This window comes from Colius striatus, chromosome 5 (assembly GCF_028858725.1).
Source record: "Colius striatus isolate bColStr4 chromosome 5, bColStr4.1.hap1, whole genome shotgun sequence".
NCBI classification, from domain to species: Eukaryota; Metazoa; Chordata; class Aves; order Coliiformes; family Coliidae; genus Colius; species Colius striatus.
In genome coordinates this window covers 56719357-56739443 of record NC_084763.1, presented here as the reverse complement: position 1 = coordinate 56739443, position 20087 = coordinate 56719357, and the positions used below count along the sequence as shown (strand labels likewise).

At 44.9% G+C, this 20087-nt stretch overlaps 1 protein-coding gene across 2 annotated transcripts in view; it reads left to right on the top strand.

The window, feature by feature from the left end:
- Positions 1 to 20087, top strand: part of WNT3A (Wnt family member 3A) — an 87718-nt gene that overhangs the window by 29125 nt on the left and 38506 nt on the right. For both annotated transcript variants that reach the window (XM_061996686.1, XM_061996687.1), the window contains exon 2: positions 18634 to 18875. In XM_061996686.1, the coding sequence (XP_061852670.1) occupies positions 18634 to 18875 (242 nt within the window). The remainder of the gene's footprint in view (positions 1 to 18633; positions 18876 to 20087) is intronic.

The following is a 20087-nucleotide window of genomic DNA, read 5'->3' as shown; positions in this document are numbered from 1 at the left end:
ATGACCTAAACTGAGTATCAGTTATGGGGAGAGTCTGGGGTGCAAAAGCCTTTCTTGAGCAGGATGCTGCAGGACAATGGAATGAAAGGGCCACGGCTCAGATGCTTCCAAACAGTGTTTTTAGTTTAAAACCTTTGCTGATAAGTGATTAGATGCTCTAAACAAAAAAGGTGGTGCTAAAAGGATCAACTAGGAAAGTCAGTGCTGAGTGGGGGCAATTTGCTGGTAAGAATCAACATCCTTATTCCTGTAAGGCTGGAGAAGGCTGGTAATTTCAAGGCATAAATCCCTTTGAGGCTTGCCACATCCTGGTTTCAGCCAATGCTGGGATGGGTTAAAAGCAGGAGGGGCAGCATTGTAAAGCCATGATCTTATCCAGCTCTCATCCAACTAGCTATTTATATGGTTGTAGATATATTGCATCCCATTGTCTAAGACAGATCTTGGTGCTCAGTCCTTTGAGGGCTTGTGGTGAACGTTCCTCTGATCAGAGAATTTTATAGCACTTGGTGATAGGGGATTTTATGGCCTGAAGCCACGGACCATCTCGGGCCTGATCGCGTCAGATTCCTTACCTAAAACAATAAGGAGGCTGAGTCACTACTTGGGTGGGAAAGCTTCAAGGAAATCTTAGTATGATTCTATTTCTCCAGGACCATTATGAGCATGATGTCTGAGAGCTACACCTGGTCACTCCTTTGTCAGGTCTAATACCTTGCCTGAGATACAGCATTTAGAAAGCTGTTTGAGGCGGCATCTCCTAAAACTCCCCTAGTTCTCATTCAGGCCACTGCTCTCATACCTTAGAGGAGCTTATCCATGCATCCTATGGCATCAGAGATCAAGAAAGCAATGAATAACTCGAGTGAAAACTCAATTGTTCTCTGAGTCACCAGAAAGGAGCCTTGGTAATATTCAAAGCATCTCCCGCATGTGACTGGCTTCAATCCTGTGTCCATTCTCTTCTTTGTCTGTAAAGGGAGGAATGATGTAGCAGCTGTGGGCCTCAGCTGGTATGAATCAGTCGTTCTTAGATGTTGTTTTGCTGCTCCAGGCCTTCTCCAGCTTTGCAGTACATCTGGCTGTGCTATTTCGGTAGTGTCCTCAGCACTGCTGTGTGCAGAGGTTATATTCTCATCCTCTGTCTTCAGCCTCCCAGTCAGCTTTGTGTTCAGCAGTCACATCAAGGGGGGGTCCCCAAATCCCTGCATCCTCCTGGGGCCCTGACACAGCTTTTATCACCCCTGCAAGCTTAACTTGACATCTGAGGCATGAAGACGGCTTTGGGTCCTGATGCCTGACTTTGTGGTGCTGCCCTGTCCTTCACTCTGGCACTTCAATATCTGACAGACTTCTTCCACAACAACATGATGGAGGATTTTTGGTACCGTTGGTGAGAAGTTGGATAACAGTGAGATGATCTCAGAGAGTTTCAGTTAGTGAGAGCCCTCGATGATGCTGAGTGCCTGGCAGATACTGGAGAGCTGTCAGCTGTATGTCTTTTCATTGTGTACTGTATTGATTCCATATATTACTCCTTCGAACTCTCCCTTCACTCTTTCTCCTTATACTCAATGAACCAGCACTATCACCTAGCTGATTCAAAAACTACACAGAATTAACTTCTTCTATGACTGTGATTACTACCACTAATTATATTACATCTCTTTCATCCTCTATGGGTTCAGTCTTGTACCATCCATTTCTCTTTTGGGCCAGATAACAGATTTACAGTTACCCACTTGCTCCTTAACAACACAGTAGATTCCTGACCTATTTGGCATTCTCTTGTTTTCCATCATCACTTTGAGATTTATTACAAATGTTAACAGCAGTTACCCAGAAATATCCCAGATTCCCTTCATTCTTTATCTCCTTGTTTATCTGCATATGATTAATACATTATTAGGGACTACAAATGTATGTCTGTGTATGAGTGTGTGCAAACATCTCTGTGTATTCTCTAGCAATACATTCAGCAGTGATTTACTGGTCATCCCCATGTTCTTAGCACTGCTTATTCACTGGTGGCTTGAGCTTCCCTTATCACAGGACCACGTTGATCTGCCTTAGTACTAATTTATGTTCACAATTTCCCACTCTCCTCACGTTGTTTTTGGGTGCACATAGAAGTGGAGCCTGAGATGCACAGGCAGTGCTGTGAACTGATGGGTCATTTTTAAACTATCCCATGGGATTGACCTTCTTTTTGTAAGAGCAAAGATGTCCACTTGGGGATTTGTATTCACTTTATCTACACTTCTCATGCCACTCCACCTGGACAGGCTTTTACATCCCTGACCTAGAGCTTAGCTCAGTTCTCATGTGTCACCAGTCCAGGCACAGGCACTTGTTTCCTTTTCCCTGTATACAGCCAGGAAATGTGTTCATTTTGTGCTTTACCAAAACATAAAGCTCCCAAAAACCTTCCACAACTCTCCCAGCCTCTCTCAGCCAGCCTGTTGTCATAGAATCACAGAATGGAAAGGTTTGGAAGGGACCTTTAGAGCTCATCCAGTCCAACCCCCCTGCAGAAGCAGGTCCCACCTAACAGGTCACACATGTCCAGTCATTCCACATGTCACCTTTCAAAGGTCTTTCCAATTATTTATTCATTGCAATACATTAGCAGTTGCCAGTTCCCAAGGAAGTAAGTGGAAAAGGCTCCTTGTCCTAAGCACCACGTGTGCTTATAGCGAGAGACAGTCCCTGCCCTGAAGCACTTCAAATCTAATCTAAAGAGACAGAAAAAAAGGTGGGTGAGATGAAGAATTATTAGTATGGCACGATGTTAGCAACTCCTTGCCCCAGATCCCTGGCAGCTCTCCAGCCCCTAAAAGAGACATGGCTGCAGGTATATCTCTTCCCAAGGTAAGAGTGGTGCAGGGGGGTTGTGGTGGAAAGCTCTCCACCCTGATTTTTGCTACAGAGGGAGGGGTTTTTTTCTGGGTGTTTGACATATTTGGAGCAGAGCTCAGTCCCTGAAGAGGCAATGGCAGCAATCAGACCTGTGTGCAGCTGCTAAAGGCTCTCCCACTGCTATGTCAGAAAAAAAAAACCCACCAACCCTCCACATTTCTGCAGCTGGGAAATTCAAGGGAGCATTCCCTTTCTCCCTGCTGAGATTTGACATGTGTGGACACAGACAAGGAGCGGGGTTTGCTTAGGCAAAGCACCAGTGCTGACTCCTGCTATTCTGCTAACTGCTCTTCATTTTCTACTTACTGCTGCCTCTCATCCTACCTCATTCCTGGCCTCTTTTCTCTGTTTTATTCACCCCTTCATGTCCTGCCTGAATGCAGACAATGAGCTTTCTACAGCAGGAATGGCTCCTTGACATCTCTCCGTCAAGCTCTTAACACAATGGGAGTCCTGATCTTAGACTCAAGTTCAAGGTGTAAGAGTAATAATTATTGTTATTATCATTACAATAACAGTGATGGAAAGATTTAGAGAAAGCAGGGGGAGAAAAATGTTGCTAACAGCAAGGGAAGATTATCCTGATCCTGGAAAGAGGTGTGTGTCAGCAACTTTTACTCTCAGCAACTTTTAGTCTTCCTCTTCAAGTGTGGGATGATGCTGGAGTCTGGGAGCTCTGATTGTGCTCCATGAATGGAGCACGTGCTAGGAGTTTAATGAATGGCTGGGTGAGGTTACAAAGAGGTGCCAGAAGCCATTCTCCTAAATGCAGGTGCACAGAAAGATGGTGAATGGACTGCAAGCATCCATCCAGGTCCATCAGCAGTGGACCAGACCTTGTGCAGAGAGAGGTCAACGTTTGGCCACTTATGGGCTATGTAATAGGGGGTTAACAGCCAACATGAGCATGTAGGGCTTTCTCCCTCTCTCTGATTTCTTCTGAGCACACCAGATAAATAGCTTGAGGTGAAGGCCTGCACATTCTTTATGAAGCAAAACGTGCTGTCGGTGTAAGGAGGCGAATCTGTGGCCCGGGGCACCATGTGCAATGTAATGTGTCTCGAGTCCCTTGCACAGGCTTGTTTGAAATATGTGTCAATAACACCAGCAGCAGCAGCAGCTTGCTGCTCAGAGAGTAAAAGGAGGTTAGTGTAGGGAGGGAGGTGAGGGAGGTCCCCCATAAGCCTCCTTAAACAGTACAAACCATCCCCTCCTCCCCACCAGCAACTCCCTCTTCAGTTGGTGAGATCACCCTCATTAAAGTGAATACCCAGCACTTCCCAGAGAGATCCAACACTCATTTTTTCAGCAGAAAGAATAAATAATCTCTTGTAGGGAGTGGGTGAAGCCTCTAATTACTATTTTTAAGGAATTAAACCAAAACACGATTGAAAATTATGGGGGACTGTCTTCCCCTTCTTGCTTCCCGTTCCAGACAGGATTCAGGGCTCACTGATTTCAGTGGAGTCAAAATCAGCACCTGCAAGGCCCACATCTGGAAAGCCCTATTCCTCTTGCACGAGCCTCTGAGCCGTGGTCTGGGATTGCCACTGCTGCCACGAGTGATTGGCTTCAGCAACGTCAGCAGCTCTTGCCAGTGAATGTGGTTAGCATGTGCCCAGGGGAGCTGGAAGATTCCTCATCCCTGGATATCTCTGGATCAAGTCTGTGTACATTTCTGGAGGAGGTGATTCAGCTGTGGCCAGTGGTAGAGAGGAGACAAGCTGATGGGTGGCCCAGTTGTGGGAAGTATATACATGGGTGAATCAATAAGATTACAGTGTTGGTGAAGGGAAATTAGACAGAATTCCTAGAGTTTTTTGTGATTGCCTCTCACTCTTTCCCCTGCCTCAGCTGAGGAAAGGGATCTCACAAGAAGGCAAGTGAAAGGAACGATGCTGAATGTTCAGATCAGGATTTTGTGTGTCCGTGAGGGTGTCCTTGTCCTGGCTGGGGTTCCAGTGGAAGTTGTTGGACTGTGTGTTCAAAGAAGGGCAACAAAGCTGGTGAAGGGTTTAGAGAACAAGTCTGGTGAGGAGCAGCTGAGGGGACTGGAGTTATTCAGCCTGGAGAAGAGGAGGATGAAGGGAAATCTTCTCACTCTCTACAACTACCTGACAGGAGGGTGTAGTGAGGTGAAGGTCAGGCTCTTCTCCCAGGTTAGGTGCAACAGGACAAGAGGAAATGGTCTCACGTTGCACCAGGGGAGGTTTAGGTTGGATGTTTGGAAACATTGCTTCAGCAAAAAGATTATCAAGCCCTGGTACAGGTTGCCCAGGGCAGTGGTTGAGTCTCCAGCCCTTGAGGTATTTAAAAGCAACGTATCTGTGGGTCTGAGGGACGTGAGTCAGTGGTGGCTGTGGCAGTGCTGGGAGAATGGTTGGACTCAATGTTCTTAAAGGTCCTTTCCAAGCTCAGTAATCCTGTGTTTCAATGATTTGAGTCTGTTTCTTTCTTTATTACACTTCCCACGGAGCAAGTTGCTACTCCATTGCAACTTCTCTCAGCAAGTCCTTCTGGAACTTCTCCAGAGACAAGTCTTTGGCCAAAGAGTTTGAATACAGCTGAATGCAAACCTTGCATTTATCCCTTGACCACATGATCCTGAGTTCAAGGTAGGATTCATCTCCCCAAACACCTACAATGTCAGTAGTTCCTACCTGAGGCATCTCTTTTATAGCCAGTGCAGTCCAGCACATGACCTACCTTCATATTGGAACAAAAATCTAAATTAGGCCAAATTACTTGTGTCCTAATTGTACCCTTTTCCCATTGGACACATGGGAAGTGTGGGATGGCTAGCACAGGTCTATGTTGTTGCCTTCCACAGGGTATTGAGCTGAATCTCACCCAGCTGAGTGAGCCATATCAAGGTACCCAGTTCTACCATGGATTCCCAGTGGTACCCAAGGCACCTAAATGGGGCTGGCAGCTACCACATAGGTCCTACAAAAGAAGAGACCTGTGCTCTTTTGGTGTGGCAGCTGGGACCCAGGTGGGAACATCTAAGTGTAGCTGGAAGCATGTGAGATGGCCATGTGCAAACTGACCCTCCCATGTGTTGAAAGACCTACCTAAGTGTTGGAAAGTCGACCCACTTAGTTCCAAGTGTCTGATTAGTCATTATTACTAGGGGGGGAAAAGAGAGACTGAAGTAAAGGGTTCCTTGAGGCCACTTGATGTTTCTGGTGGATGCTTGGGTGTACTGGAGCAGAACAGGGATGTGTCAATAGGTGTGTCTGTGCGTGGGCACACGCAGGAAGGGAAGGGAACAGAAGGCAGAAAACATCTCATGGTGGCATCAAGGGTAAATATGTTCTCCTGTTTATGGTTTTTCTTCCACTGCCATTTTTATCCTTGAAGTTAATGACCAGATGGTTCCTTCCAAAGAAAGCTTCCTCTTTGCCCTCCTAGTTGCTTATAAATAGGCTGGTGTCCTGTAGATTAAATGTTTAGAAACCTTTAAAACCCTGGCATCTTTGTGCTGGCAAATCTCCAGATGTTCCTGCTCTGTGCAAAAGAGCTGGTCCCTTCTTATTCCTGCTAAGCTCAGAACCTCAATGACCATTTGTGAATCTGAGTTCCATTAACTAGTTAGCTGAGCATTGTAGTAAACCTTGAAGCTTTGCAGGGCCTTCTAAGATGCCAGTTGTGACATCTGTACACCACTTAATACGTTGTACATGTGAAAACCCTTGAAGACTGACATTTCCCTTTTCCAAGGCAGTACAGACAGTTGGAAATTTCTTTATGTCTCAATAAGAGACAAAAAAAAGGTTGATAAAATTCTGAATGATTGGTTCAGTTAAGCATTTCTGGCCAGCCAAAATGCCTCCTTTAGATTGCCACTTTTCAATACTCTCATGCATGTAAGACCATAGTGAAAAAGCATGATGCTAAAAGCTGGTTCAATGTAGAAAGTAATCTACTGTACCCAAAACAATTTTGGCTTTTTAATGTAAAAAAGAAACCCAACCACCCACCTTAACAGGTTAAACCACACAGTGCCACAGGTTTAGTGTTCTGTGTGCTACCTGCACATCATGGAAGTTTGGGGGAGGGCTCAGGCTTTTGAGGATTTCAGCCCAATTGCATCCAGAGCTTAATTAAGGGTTTGATTTAGTAGTCATAGAATCACAGTGTTAAGGGTTGGAAGGGAACTTGAAAGCTCATCCAGTGCAACCCCCCTGCCAGAGCAGGACCACCTAGAGTAGGGCACACAGAAACTCATCCAGCTGGGTTTGGAATGTGTCTAGAGAAAGAGACTCCACACCCTATCTGGGCAAGGGAATATTCCTGCACACTTTCTTGTTATGATAGGCACCACCAGATATTTAGAATCTACAAGCATGGGAAAGGCAGAAACTGGAGAGTGAGGAGGCTGGTTGATTGCTCCTGCTCCTGTTGCATGAATCAGAGCAGCTTGATGGCAAGTTCTGCGTGGTCCCTGTGGCTACTCAGGCTCCTTAGACATGAGAAGAGTCCACAAATTCCACGTGAGATCCATGGGTGCACTTGATTTTCTCCAGTGGAGCTTCCTTCCCACAGCCTCCCGTTGTCACTGATCAGATCTGCCATGAAACCCAATTATTAACATTGCACAATCCCCCAGATACATCAGTGCCTCGGCTCTGCAGGTAAATGAGGAGAAATCCAAGCTGGAAGGAATCCATCTGCCAAGTTGAGTGACCCTGTTGCTGCATTATGATGATGATGATGATGATGATGATGATGATGATGATGATGAAGAGGAGGGCTTGTCTCTGGTCTCTAAAGTAAACACAGGAGGTATCTTGGCAGAGGAACGTGCAGCAGAAAGCTGGGATTGCTTTCCCAAATTCTTGGCTGCTTCCCTTGCTACGTGTCAAAGCTGGTAACTTTGCCTCATAGTGATCACCCCTCTGCAAGCTGATCATTATCTGGCAACCTGTCTGCATTTCCCCAGCCACTTTCAGAAAGAAATCATTAAGGCTGTGATGCTGCACAGAGAGGTCTGCAGGTGCGGCTCCTGCCACCCTGAAAGAGTCCTTCTGGGGGGAGGCTCCTTGCCCCAAGGACTGAGAGGTCATTTATCCTCACCAACCAGTGAAAACGAGCCCGTTGCTATGCACATTTGCTCTTCACCCAGCATCTTATGTCACCTCCCAAGTCAGAGATGTGAGTTAGTTTCTCCTGCTTCAAGGACAACTCCCCACCTGTTTTCTTTGCTCCAAACCCCTACCCCTCCTCCATGCTTCCTCTCTCACCCCAGTTCCTTCCCCACTCATCATCCTGACCACCACCATCCCTCTTTCAGCCAGCCACTGAATCACCCATCACACTGTAAAGTTCCTAGGCTGGAGAACAGTTCTATTTTTGCTGAGGAACATCAAGGCCAAGTCACTTGGAGAAGAAACTCTTTGAGCCATGGCTTCTTTGAAGGTGAGGGAGCGCTGGCAGGGGCTGCCCAGATGGGCTGTGGAGTCTCCTCTGGAAACATTCCAAACCCACTTGGATGAGTTCTCTTGTGACCTGCTCTTGGTGGTGCTGCTCTGGCAGGGGATTGGACTAGATGAGCTTTCCAGGTCCCTTCCAACCCTTGAGATTCTGTGATTCTAGTGTACAAACACCAAACTTCAGCAAGACTGGAGACAGGAGCTTGGAGAGGAAAAGCTGGTTCTTCTCTATGTTTTTTGGTGATGCACACAGGGTGCCATCATTCTTCAGCTGTGTTACATCAAATCAGACCAGATCTGTTGCTTGATCACTCAAAAGACTGGAAGAACTTTCCACCCAGATCCTTGGAGTGAGTTGCCTGTTACTTAAAATTCCACAGAAGATGGCTGAGAAAAGCCAAAGGTTGTGAATAAATTCACATGATGTATACACAGGGCTTCCCACCTGAAAAAACAGCTTATAAAATCTTGACTTAATGTTAGATCATTGCTATAGATGTAGGAAGTTGAAGGGTTTTGCTTAGTAGCCTAAGAAAATTAAGCTGCCTTATGGCTGAAACATCCTTGCCTGTACCATTCACACCTGAACAGATATTGAGCTGAAGAAAACCCAGTACATCTGTTTCATTAGGCAGGAGACACCTGCAAACAATGCCAAAAGTCATTGCTATAAAGCAAATTAAACCCTCCTCTTCTTTCTCTGCATTGGGTTTCACTGCTGTTGTTATTCTTTCTGATAGAGATAATCTTTGAGGGAGAATTTCTCTCTCTCTCAGAGTGTATATAAATGCCAGGACATACACTGGCATTTTTCCTGTACCTTTGAGCGTCTCATCAGTCTGTACCTCCTTAATTTTACTGAGATCTAGCTGAAACATGTCAAGGAGCCATGAGGATTTGTTTTTTCCCATGCAAAGTAGTTTCTTTGGGAAAGGAAAGGAAAGGAAAGGAAAGGAAAGGAAAGGAAAGGAAAGGAAAGGAAAGGAAAGGAAAGGAAAGGAAAGGAAAGGAAAGGAGAATCCAGTTGTTCTGTTGCAGCAGAATTTGCAATTTCATCTCAACAACTAGTTTTATGAGCAACAACAAAAAGCCTGAGCTTTTGTCTCATGGTAACCTTGCAAGAGTTCATCTCTAAGTAAGAGTTGACTTGCCTTTGGGTTGAGGTGTTCTTCACTCCCTTCTTCCATGTGGAGTCTCTGTTGTCTAATAACAGGTCATCTTTTGCTGTAGCCCTTGCAAAAAAGAGGGAAGGGGAAGTTAAAGAGGTCTCTGCCCTCTGCTGCTTTCTATTTTTTTCTAAAAGGAAGAGTATAGACCTGAAAAGCTTCAAAGGATTCTTGGAGGAAAGTTATTCTTCCCTGACCAGCTCTCACTTTCCTTTCCCATACTCGTTTGGACCAAGACCCAGATACACACTCTTCTTAGTCCTAAGTCCATCCTGTGTGCAGAAATGGTCTTCAAAGAGGGAGTAAACGGTGTTCACATCTGTGTTTGACTTTGGAACAGTTGATCCAGTATTGATCAGTCCTTGAGCCTTCCAGAGGGACTGAATGAGATGAGCCCTGTGACATTTCAGACCAAGAGAGGAGCAGGTTCTGTGATGGATGGATGATATGAAAGGAAGCACAACCGTAATTTATTGCAAAGTACTTAAAAGGTATTTTGATGGATAGTGTAACTAGATCAAAAGCTCTTTCAGGTTGGGGATCTTTCTCTTTTTTTTCAGTTCAGCAGTTCAAATTAGAAGCTGCTTTTTTTCTTCCCCCCTGGTTTGAAAATCAAGCATTTGATCATGGATTCCTCTCTTTTTTTTTCCCCCAGAAATCAAAGTATTTCAATTCAGGATTGAGTTCCTGAGTTTGTTTTAAGGTAAACAGAATATATCTTTACACAAAGCATCTTTCCAATGGTCAGAAAAATGAAACTTATTGAGGCAAATGTGGGAAACTACACAGATATGTGAGAAATGCTCAGATTACAAGGTGGGGTTTGAGATATATATATATATATATATATATGTATATTTATGGCAAATAGATTCATGTAAAAAAAGAAGTGCTTAGTCCTAATTATCAGTTTCAGCAGAGTAGATAAAGTAGTGTAGGACTTTGCTGTTACTCAAATGATCAAGGTTTGGACACGGTGACAATAAGAAATGGCATCATTCCTGGTGCAACTGGAGCTGTGTTCTGGGTCTAAACAGGAAACAGTCGCTGGGGTTGCTCAGTCAAAACCTCTCCTTTGGTATTGATCATTCAGAAAAAAAGCACCCACAAGTGTGACAGAAAGTTCCTTATTGACTGTCTCAGGGCAGTAAAAGTCCTTAAACACATGCTCAGCTTTAAATGTGTGTTTAGGTCCCATTGATTACAGCGTTGACTTGAAGCACGGACTGAAGTGCTCTTCTAAATCAAGGCTTCCTGCATTTTCCTTAACAGTATTTTATGAGCAGAACAAAAAGTAGCTGTAGGATTCACTAAAGGGAGAAGGTAAAAGAAGAAAAAAACTAATGAGAGGGAGAGAGAGAGTGCAAAAGGAAGGAAAAACAAAGAGGAGGAAACTTTATGGCTCCGTAAACAGCTGTAAGCAATGTCTCTGGTCGGGTCAGACCGGTCTGAGTTGACAAGGCAGTGTCTCCAATTATACAGCATGCTGTAGCCTGTAAAAATGAAATCAATTTGTTATTTTTCTGGGAGAACATTATAGCGTGAGTTCACACATTTGGTGAGCCTGATGACTCAGTGAAAGCCGAAGAAGAGACTCGCAGATGCGTGTGTGTGCACAACTGAGCGTGTGCAATGCGTATCCAGAGCACATCCTTGGAGGAAAAGGGGAGAAATCTCTGTGGCTGGCTGTATTAGAACAGTGGACAGTGAAAAGCATGTTGTTCTTAGAGGGTTATCTAAACACCACGATGATGGAGCTTTCCATCCATGGAAAATGAGCTCAATCTCATTTCCAAACTGGCTTCATCACTAAAGAGTTTCAGGATAAAATTCCCTGGAGCACTGAAACATTTAAGCAATTTAGAAGTCCAAATCCAATCTTTGCAAAGGATCTGAGGTCTTTGAGCTCAGTCCTCCGAGGTATTTTGCATTGACATAACCCAGAACAGACCTCAGTTCAGGGGGATGAGCATTAATGAGAGGTTTGAAACCACAATATGTGCTTTATATTGCTGATCGTTTAAAAAGAGGTTCAAGTTGGGATGCTTTGGGGTGGGGGGAAAATAGGAAGGTTAAGACAAGCCACACTGCTAATTATTATTGAAATTCATAGTAGGAGTCTAAATGTCTTTAAACACTGTAGGCATTTTTCATTGCTTAGTATGTTGCCTTTTCTCTTCCCCCCATCCCCCTAATTTAGCACACCTGAGCCAGAAAATCCAATCTATTTTCATCTAAGACCCGATTCCAAAGCCCAGATTACATAAGTGTTACACTGGGTAGAAAGGAGGCAGGTTCTCTCACAGGGCCAGCCAGTCATTGCCTTGCAAACACACATATATACACATACTTTCCATTTGTCATGAAACCCTGATAGGGGTTAGGCTGGGAGAAGTCAGAAGTAAGGCAGCAAAGGTGTTTACATGAAACTTTAAATTGCTCTTCTTTCATTTTCAAGTAACTGTTGTTCTTCATCCCAGGTAAATTTATCCATCAGCAATATCATTAGATGAGTTCATTATAACCACGAGATTTACAGCTCTCATAAACTGCAGTGTAGGTGGCAGATTAAAAAGTTAAGGCTTATACATCTCTAATGCCCTGCACTGTGATCTTGGCAAACCTTAGAGGGTAAAATAGAGCTGGACTGGCAGCAGATCTCGGCAGGGAGACCTCCAGGGAGATGCCTTGGGTGCAAGACGTGGTGTGGAAACAATATCAGGGTCACTGTGTCCTGGAGCCAGGCTTGAAAACATGGTTTGAGGGGCCATTATTCCGCTGGATGGGTTGTTTTTCAGGTGACATGTCTAACAGAGGAGTTAATTGGGTAATTAAAGAGTTCCTGAGACTTTTTGCAAGGGATCAGGTTGTTGACACTGTTATTTTCTCCCCTTCTGTTCTATTCTGTAGGTCCTAAGGGAAGACAAAGTCAAAATCCCTTGCACTTGGGAGTGGAAGGTGCTGAGTGTTGTGGTGTGCCTTAGTTCCTGTGGGAATTCACCATCCTGGCCAAACCTCAACTCAGATAATTACACTCTGTTTTCCTAGCATCCACTCAAAAAGTTGCCATTGAGGATGTTATTTTCCAAATCCAGACCCCAACTGCTTTTGGGTGTTATAAATAAGTTGCCATGGTCCACACTGGAGAGAGCTGCCCTCTGTCTCTCAGCCAGGGCTTCCCTTGCTGTCCTCTTACCAGGGATTTTTTTTCCCTGTCTGAAAACAAGGTGTCTAGTTTATGCTCACCACCTTTCCACAGCCAGTGCTGCCTCTTAGGCATCTCCAGTGATTCAGCCCACCTATCTGAGGCACCTATCTTAGGATGGGCTGAAATACCCTCTGGAAATGCTGATCTTACTCCATGGACTCTAGTAGACAGTTGACTTGGCCAAGATGCCCAGCTTTCAAATGGTCAAAGTCGGGTGAGATGAGTCCCACGCTCAGAGATTCTCTGATGAAAGGTGCTAGAGAAATACAACGCTGCATCATCACCACCATCATTATTATTAATGCAGGGCAAGGGTGAGGGAATTATCCATGGGAGAACACTTACCTCCATGCCTGTGTGTTGGCAGGATTGGACCCAGCCTCAAAATTATGTACATACTTTCTGAGCTAGGAGAGAGAAAGAACTTAAATGTAGCTCTTGCTCTCTACTTTAGGATGCAGGAAGAGGTATCTAACAAGAAAGGTGGAAAGAACAGTTAATTCAGTAAGTGTAATAGAAGGTTTGTGGGACAGATCCTGTCTCATGAGTCTCTTGACCATTCAGGTGCCATTGGCCATTCATGGAAGTCTCCATTTCTTGGAACATTCACAGTCTTCCAGTAGCTGAGTCGTCCTCAAGTGTCTTCAGACATCCTCAGCTGCATGAGGTTCATGCTGCTCAACCTCAGCACTACCCATGGAGGGGGTTATGGGTAGGACACCAGAGGGTATCTAACTCTGATGATGTAGGATGGAGTAAGAGCTGCTCACTCATCACTTGCAAGCAGCTTCCCTGTGAGTCCTTCTGGCCTAGTGCAAGGAGATGTGAGACAACCTTTACTGGATGGTCCTTATAGCCTGAGAGAACCCATGAAGATGCCTCCACCCACCTTTTTAATATCCACATTTCCATATTTTAGTGTCACTGTGTTCTGAGTGTGCATCTTTTATTCAGATAGGCAGCTCTGTAGAACTTGTCCCCTTTCTTCCCAGCATGGCTCAGATTCATCTTCAAAGAGCTGAGCAGTGGAAACGAGTGAGAAAGGAAAAGAGAGTGAGGTGAACCCCTGGAGATCTGAACAGATTATGAGGATTTGGAGGAGGGGTGACATCCTCTTGTTAGGGAATCCCATGCAAATGTCAATTTAAGCGCTCTCTGAGTCTTATCCTGTTAATTGACCCACGTCAGGAACTCCAGGACATCTGCTAAGGAAGTTCTCAGCCACACTTGGAGCCAGCAAAAAGCCTCTCCAAGATGAATAGTGAAACAGAGCTCTTAGCTCAAGAATATCAGAACTCAGGAAGAAGCAAAGAGGTGTACCCACCTCTACATGCTGCTGCTGATGTGTCAAGGACTTTTGACAGCCACGCTGAGAAGGCAGGGACCTCGAAAAGTCAGCAGAGTGGTGGTTACACAGCAAGGTCATCCAGAACTGAAGCCTTCTCTTCTGAAAAAGCTCTGAGCATAAATTTCCTGCATATTTCTTCCTCATAAACTGGCTGGGGTGTCCATTCCAAGAGGGGAGGGTACGTGTGATTTACTAAGAAGGTGGCCAGCTGCTTATTTACAAGGGCTCTGCTGAAGGAGCAGATAGATGGAGATAAGGGAAATGAAGAGCTCTCTAGGTGTGCTGGCAAAGAGAAATTCTCACTGAAGGTTGAATCAAACACTTCAGGGCATGCGAGGCTTAAAGATAAGCCAAGAACTTTGGCTGTGGACGTACAGAGTGGTGTTTTCATGGCTCCTGCTGAGATAATGGGGAGAAAAAGCTGATTGGTTTGAAAAGAACAACTCTTTGACCCTCTTCCCTTGGTTCAAATTTGAGCTGTACCTGTTCTGGGGATGAGTGTTTTGGTCAGCTTGAGCGCTTCATGAATTCTCCACTGAGAAAAAAGAAGTTGGTGCCAGTGCATCCAGAAAGTGCTGGTGCTTAAGAAATTTGAGGACGGTGCCTGGTTAGACCACAAGAGATGGCACTTGGCTCATTCCTTGGCACCACATCTTCATTTCGCCACATGCAGAAGCCAGTTTAGAAGCAGATCACAGGAGAGTGGAAAATGCAAATGACAGGCTTAGTCATTGGAAACAGAGAGAAAAATGAATGATGGGAGCTACTAGAGAGTAGATTCTGATCTTTATAGACTTTCCCAGTGTTTTCTAATGGTTTTGGTTGCTGGGTTGTTGGTGGGTATTTTCTGAGAGGTGAGCTGGAAAGTTCATAAGGCTCATATCTCATGATCAGTAAAAATGACAGCTGAAAGAACTTGTTTTTCCTAAAGTAAACTGACTTTAGAGAGAAGGAGAAAGTGTTTACACCTGGGAGTTGGAAGCAGAGACTAAAAGAGGGTGCTCTGATAGATGTTATCACGCTCCAGAGTCTGCAAGGGAGCTCGGAAGAGGGCTGTGTTTAGCTATGTTAAACAGCAGAGGCAGTGTTCATGGATAGATGTTTTGAGGTTCCAGCTTGTGTGTTCAGCTGGAAGTCAAGTGACTGCACAGTCCTCCATGAAATGCCCAATTTGCATTACACTGTCTCAGTGCCTGATGACGCCTTGAGAACAAAACTCTTGCTGGAGATTGTCTTTTGCAGATTAAACTTTCCAGACTGTAGCACAGATCAAAGCAAGGTGTGACTGTTTCCCTGCTGTACTGAGAGCAGGGTGAAAAGCAATTAGAAGTATTTCTACATGTCTTTTATACATGTATTTCTATAAGCTCAGATGATGTTCCCAGCAAAGGAAAGGAACAGTTGAGGGTATCAACCTATAGACTCCTCTTCCTACGACTGGTGTTGTCACTCTATCACCTAGCAACCACCAAAAACCTACAGAGACAGGCACAAGTTGATAGGAATGGAATCCTAAAGCTGCATCTGTGTCCTGCTGAAATAGCTCAAGAAAGTCCTCCTGGCCTCACAATATGATGGACTGATGGACTGAGCATATAGCAAGTTGGTTCTATCTCAGTGGACACTTTGGTGGGAACTGGATGTGGGAACTTCTTGAAAGCTTTGGTGAGGATACTGGTGGCTCTAGTTGATGTGGGAACAAACTCTGTAGATGTTTCCACCAAAGTGAACTTTAGATGCTACTGTAAGATGCTACTTTAGATGGCTACTGTAAGTAGCCAACCTGGACTCCTTGTACAACGAGTGACTGAACTATTCTCTGCAAGATGAGTCAGAGCAGCTAAATTGTCTTTTCTGGAGGCTTCAATGAAGACATCTGTTTTTTACCCCTTGTTTATGCAGATAAGGACCACCAAGCTCCCAAGTCTAAAGCTGACAACTGTGAATACCTCCTAACTCCCAGTCCTCAGGGGGTTGAATGGGTGAAGATTTGGAGATGTGGCACCCTGAGACTCCACATTCCCAACAAGGCCACAAAAGCAGCACATTCAACAAGTGCTCTGAAGCCTGAAACTGCTTTAGAAAGTATCTCTAGTGCAGAAACTGTGATCCAGCATTTTGTGTATGACCTAACAACGAAACATAAATGTACACAGGGCAGTCAGAGTGAAATCACTCTGGCTTGGTATGGGCTCCATTTCACAGGTGCTTTTCTGCCACTAGTTGTTCCCTGAATTAATCCAAAACTCAAGAAAACCCATCTCAAGCTACTTAGATGGGGAAAACCAGATAAATAAGTCCTTTCTTTGGTGTTCTCCTGTGGGTTCCTGCATCCTTCCTACAACTGAGCTCTTTGCATGGGCTTCAACACAGCAGTTGGCTTCACAGGGCAGGACTTATTTCAAGGGATTTAGCCATCCCAATTGTTAGATATCATGTCATGATTCATCTGGAGACTTACAGTGCAGACATATCCCTCTCAACCCGTCATCCAGGCTGTCTTGATAGTCTAGCCAATGCACTCAGGGGAGGCAAGGCTGTGATTCACCTCATCCCAAAGCAGATGTCTAAAACAGGGCAGATGAATCGTGCCCTAGAAGAGCTTGTTACTCTCCACTGTCTGATTACAAAAGCCAGTTGGGGAGGAGTAGATCAGCTGGAGATGTCCATGTTGCAGACATCAGGAGCTAGGTGAGATGAAGACAGTTTCTGGTCAGTGTGAGCTATCTTCCTCCCTCCTTTAATGCAATGTAAAGAGAGAGGCACTTCTGCTATTTGTCTCATCTTCTCTCCTTGGGGTAGGATGAATTGTCCTCTAATGTTAAGTGAGATTAATCTCCTCCCAAAAGCGCAGCTGAAGAAGCAACTCAGTTTAGGAAATCATCTGAAAGTCCTTTGCTTTCCCAGTCACCTCCTACTTTATCCACCTCATTTAGAGGAAGGCACATTTTTGGCCTAGCAGATCATCTGGTTCTAGACTCCTACTTAGTTATTTGGGATGCAGAAATGGATGTCCCTACATCTCATTTGCCTGGAAAGGACTGATTTGTAAAGCCTAGTCTCTGCAGAGTTAGCAAAGCCCCTGAGATGTGGCACCTGACCACCTGAAAGTCTTTCTCCTTTTCACTTCTGTCCCCTCTTGACCAGGATGGGAATTAACTGGCTGCAAGAACCCTTCTCCCATAAAGATGAAAGGCACTTTAAAACACTCTTATCCTTGAGAAGTGATCACTTTCTTTCAGACTCCAGAAACCCTTGTACATGTTTTTTTAGTCAGAGCTAAATAGAGTGAGGGCATCTTTCCTGACTGCCCCAGTGATAATTCACCCACACACCAGGCTGTTCCCAAGTGAAAACCACAGAGCAGAAACGAACCTAAACAGAAACACTGCCCAGGCAGGTTGCTGTTTGTCATTAATCCTGAGCAGAAAAGCCAATCAAGAGGTTTAATTAGGAGAAAAGGAAATTATACTCGAAAAATCCCTTCAGTTTTAGTAATCAAGGTTATTATTAGAAGCACCAGTAAAAAAAACCACTTTATTAAAAACCCCTATCTAATTAGCTCCATATCTGCTGATCTCTCTGCATAGCTGACTTGTTTGTAGCTAAGGCTTCAGCCAACATAATGGGTCGTGGACACTCCTTTCCATTTGGCTGAGCACAGAGCTTACACTCACGTTTTGGTGTTTGTTTCTTTTTTATTCCACTCTCCTTACTTGAACAAAAGCAATTCACAGATTGATGATCCAAGCAGGCCCTCCATATCCCTGTGACCATACAGCAAAGCTGGCATTGCTGTGCACACAGGAGATCAGCATTGATATCAGACCTGTATTAAGCCAACTAGGTTTTATCCCATGTTGTTTCTATTCTGGCAGGCTATATTTCCATCCCTTTCCCTCTGTAGCACAGGACATTTGTTTTTGGTGGTGAATTTATACAGCATTTAGCTCTGAGATGGGGTTTTTTTTAAGTTCTCAAGGACCAAGCTGCTTTTAGGGTCAGTTTTAGTGCACAGAAGTTACCTGGTAAGGGTCAAATGTCGAGAGTGCACTGCTGAGTTGTATGTTGTGTGTCAGTTTTTGGTGTTCTTCCAAGGCCTTGGAACATGGTCTCTTCTACTGTTGTGTACTTCTGAAAGTGCTTCTGATTGTCTAATCCCTGGGGTTCCTCAGCTGACAAAATGTCCTGTAAAACCAATGTGCTGTTGTGTAGGTGTGCTTGGCTGTTGTGGGTTTGGCTCTTTTTGGTTGTGAAGGAAACGAGCTGTAGGAGCTGAGCTGCTTTGGGAACCAGCAGCACAATGGTGGATTAAGGCTTTGAGAAGATGAAGAAAAAGGGAAGATATTAAAAGCAGAGCTGTGCCTGTAGGGAATTTGAAGAGAGGTGATGTTTTTGGGGGAGGGATGATGGTGGAAATGATCCTTTCCAGAGAGGGGAATGCAGAGGAACTTGAAGACGTTGATTTTCTGTCCCCATTCTTGTGAACAGAGTACAAAGGTGAAAGCTATCCTGACAGCAGCTTTGGTTTTTTTTCTCTTGTTCCTTTATTTCTAGGTCCTTAGCAATTGGTCACCAGTATTCCTCCCTGGGGACTCAGCCCATCCTCTGTGGGAGCATCCCAGGACTGGTACCTAAGCAGCTCCGCTTCTGTCGGAACTACGTGGAGATCATGCCCAGTGTAGCAGAAGGAGTAAAGATTGGGATCCAGGAATGCCAACACCAATTTCGAGGCAGGAGGTGGAACTGCACAACAGTCAATGACAGTTTAGCCATCTTTGGGCCTGTGCTGGATAAAGGTAAGTGCAGTGCTACGGGTTTAGTGACAGCAATGCCCATGGTGGAGTAGCAGCAGAGGACTTGAGAAACCTACTGTGAAACCATTTGCTTCTGATAAAGTGTCCTGTACAATGGGCTGCTGGAGACAGGACTTGGGCTTGATACAAGGAGACATGTGACACAGGCAGGGACAATTTTGTTGGCCCAGGACCCCATTCAAGCAGTTCAAACCTGACCCAGAAGGTCTTTGGTAGAGACATGAAGGTATTCAAGCTTTCCCATAGGGGTAGCAAGTACATGTGTGCCTCCTCAAGGCAAGGAGGATGGTCACCCATCCCCTCCATTGTACAGCCAACATCTAGTTCACAGGTAAATGCTATTTCTACTTCAGACTTCCAGTGGGATTGCAGAGGTGACCCAGAGAAAGAGAGGTGCCTCATTTGGCAGTATGAAGAGAGTGGGGTCATCTCTGACCCTGCTTGGAGAAGAAGGTTGGACTAGAGACCTCCCAGGGTCCCTTTCAACATGAATTATTCTATGTTCCTCGGGAGGAACAAAAAGGACTGTTGTGTTTTCAGTGGTCAAGCTGGATGTCTGTCTCTTCTTCTGACCCCGTGGCACTTTCATGCCACATTTTCATCTCCCTTGATGACTGCAGGGTGGAAAGAATGGGCTATTGGGGATGGTTCCTAGGGGCTGGACTTATCAGAGGATGTCAGTTTTGGTACTGCAATGGGATACAATGAAGATCAGGGGCCTGAGAAAATGGCCATCAATTAATGGTTCTGCTTTCACTGGTTATGAAGGAAATTAAGATGAAGTGCTAATTCAGGCAACTAATTCTGGCACAGCAACCACTGATACCAGTTGCTGAATGCAGTGGGATTTGCCCTTGTATCATGCCTTTTAAAGTCCAGCCTGCTGCTGCTGGTCTCAGTAAGTCTGGGTCAAGCTCTGCCTTTCCTTTTACCATAAAGGGTTTTATCCAAGAGGAAAATTCACTTTGCATTTGATTTCTGCCTAGAGTTGCTTAGTCCAGGTACTCTGTGCAGAGCTGTTCAGGAACATGACTGCTTTCTCTTAGGACAGTAGCAGTAGAAGAGGCTTGGAAATCCTTCCTTCCTTCCTTCCTTCCTTCCTTCCTTCCTTCCTTCCTTCCTTCCTTCCTTCCTTCCTCCCTCCCTCCCTCCCTCCCTCCCTCCCCCTCTCTTCTTTTTCCTTCCTCTCTTCCC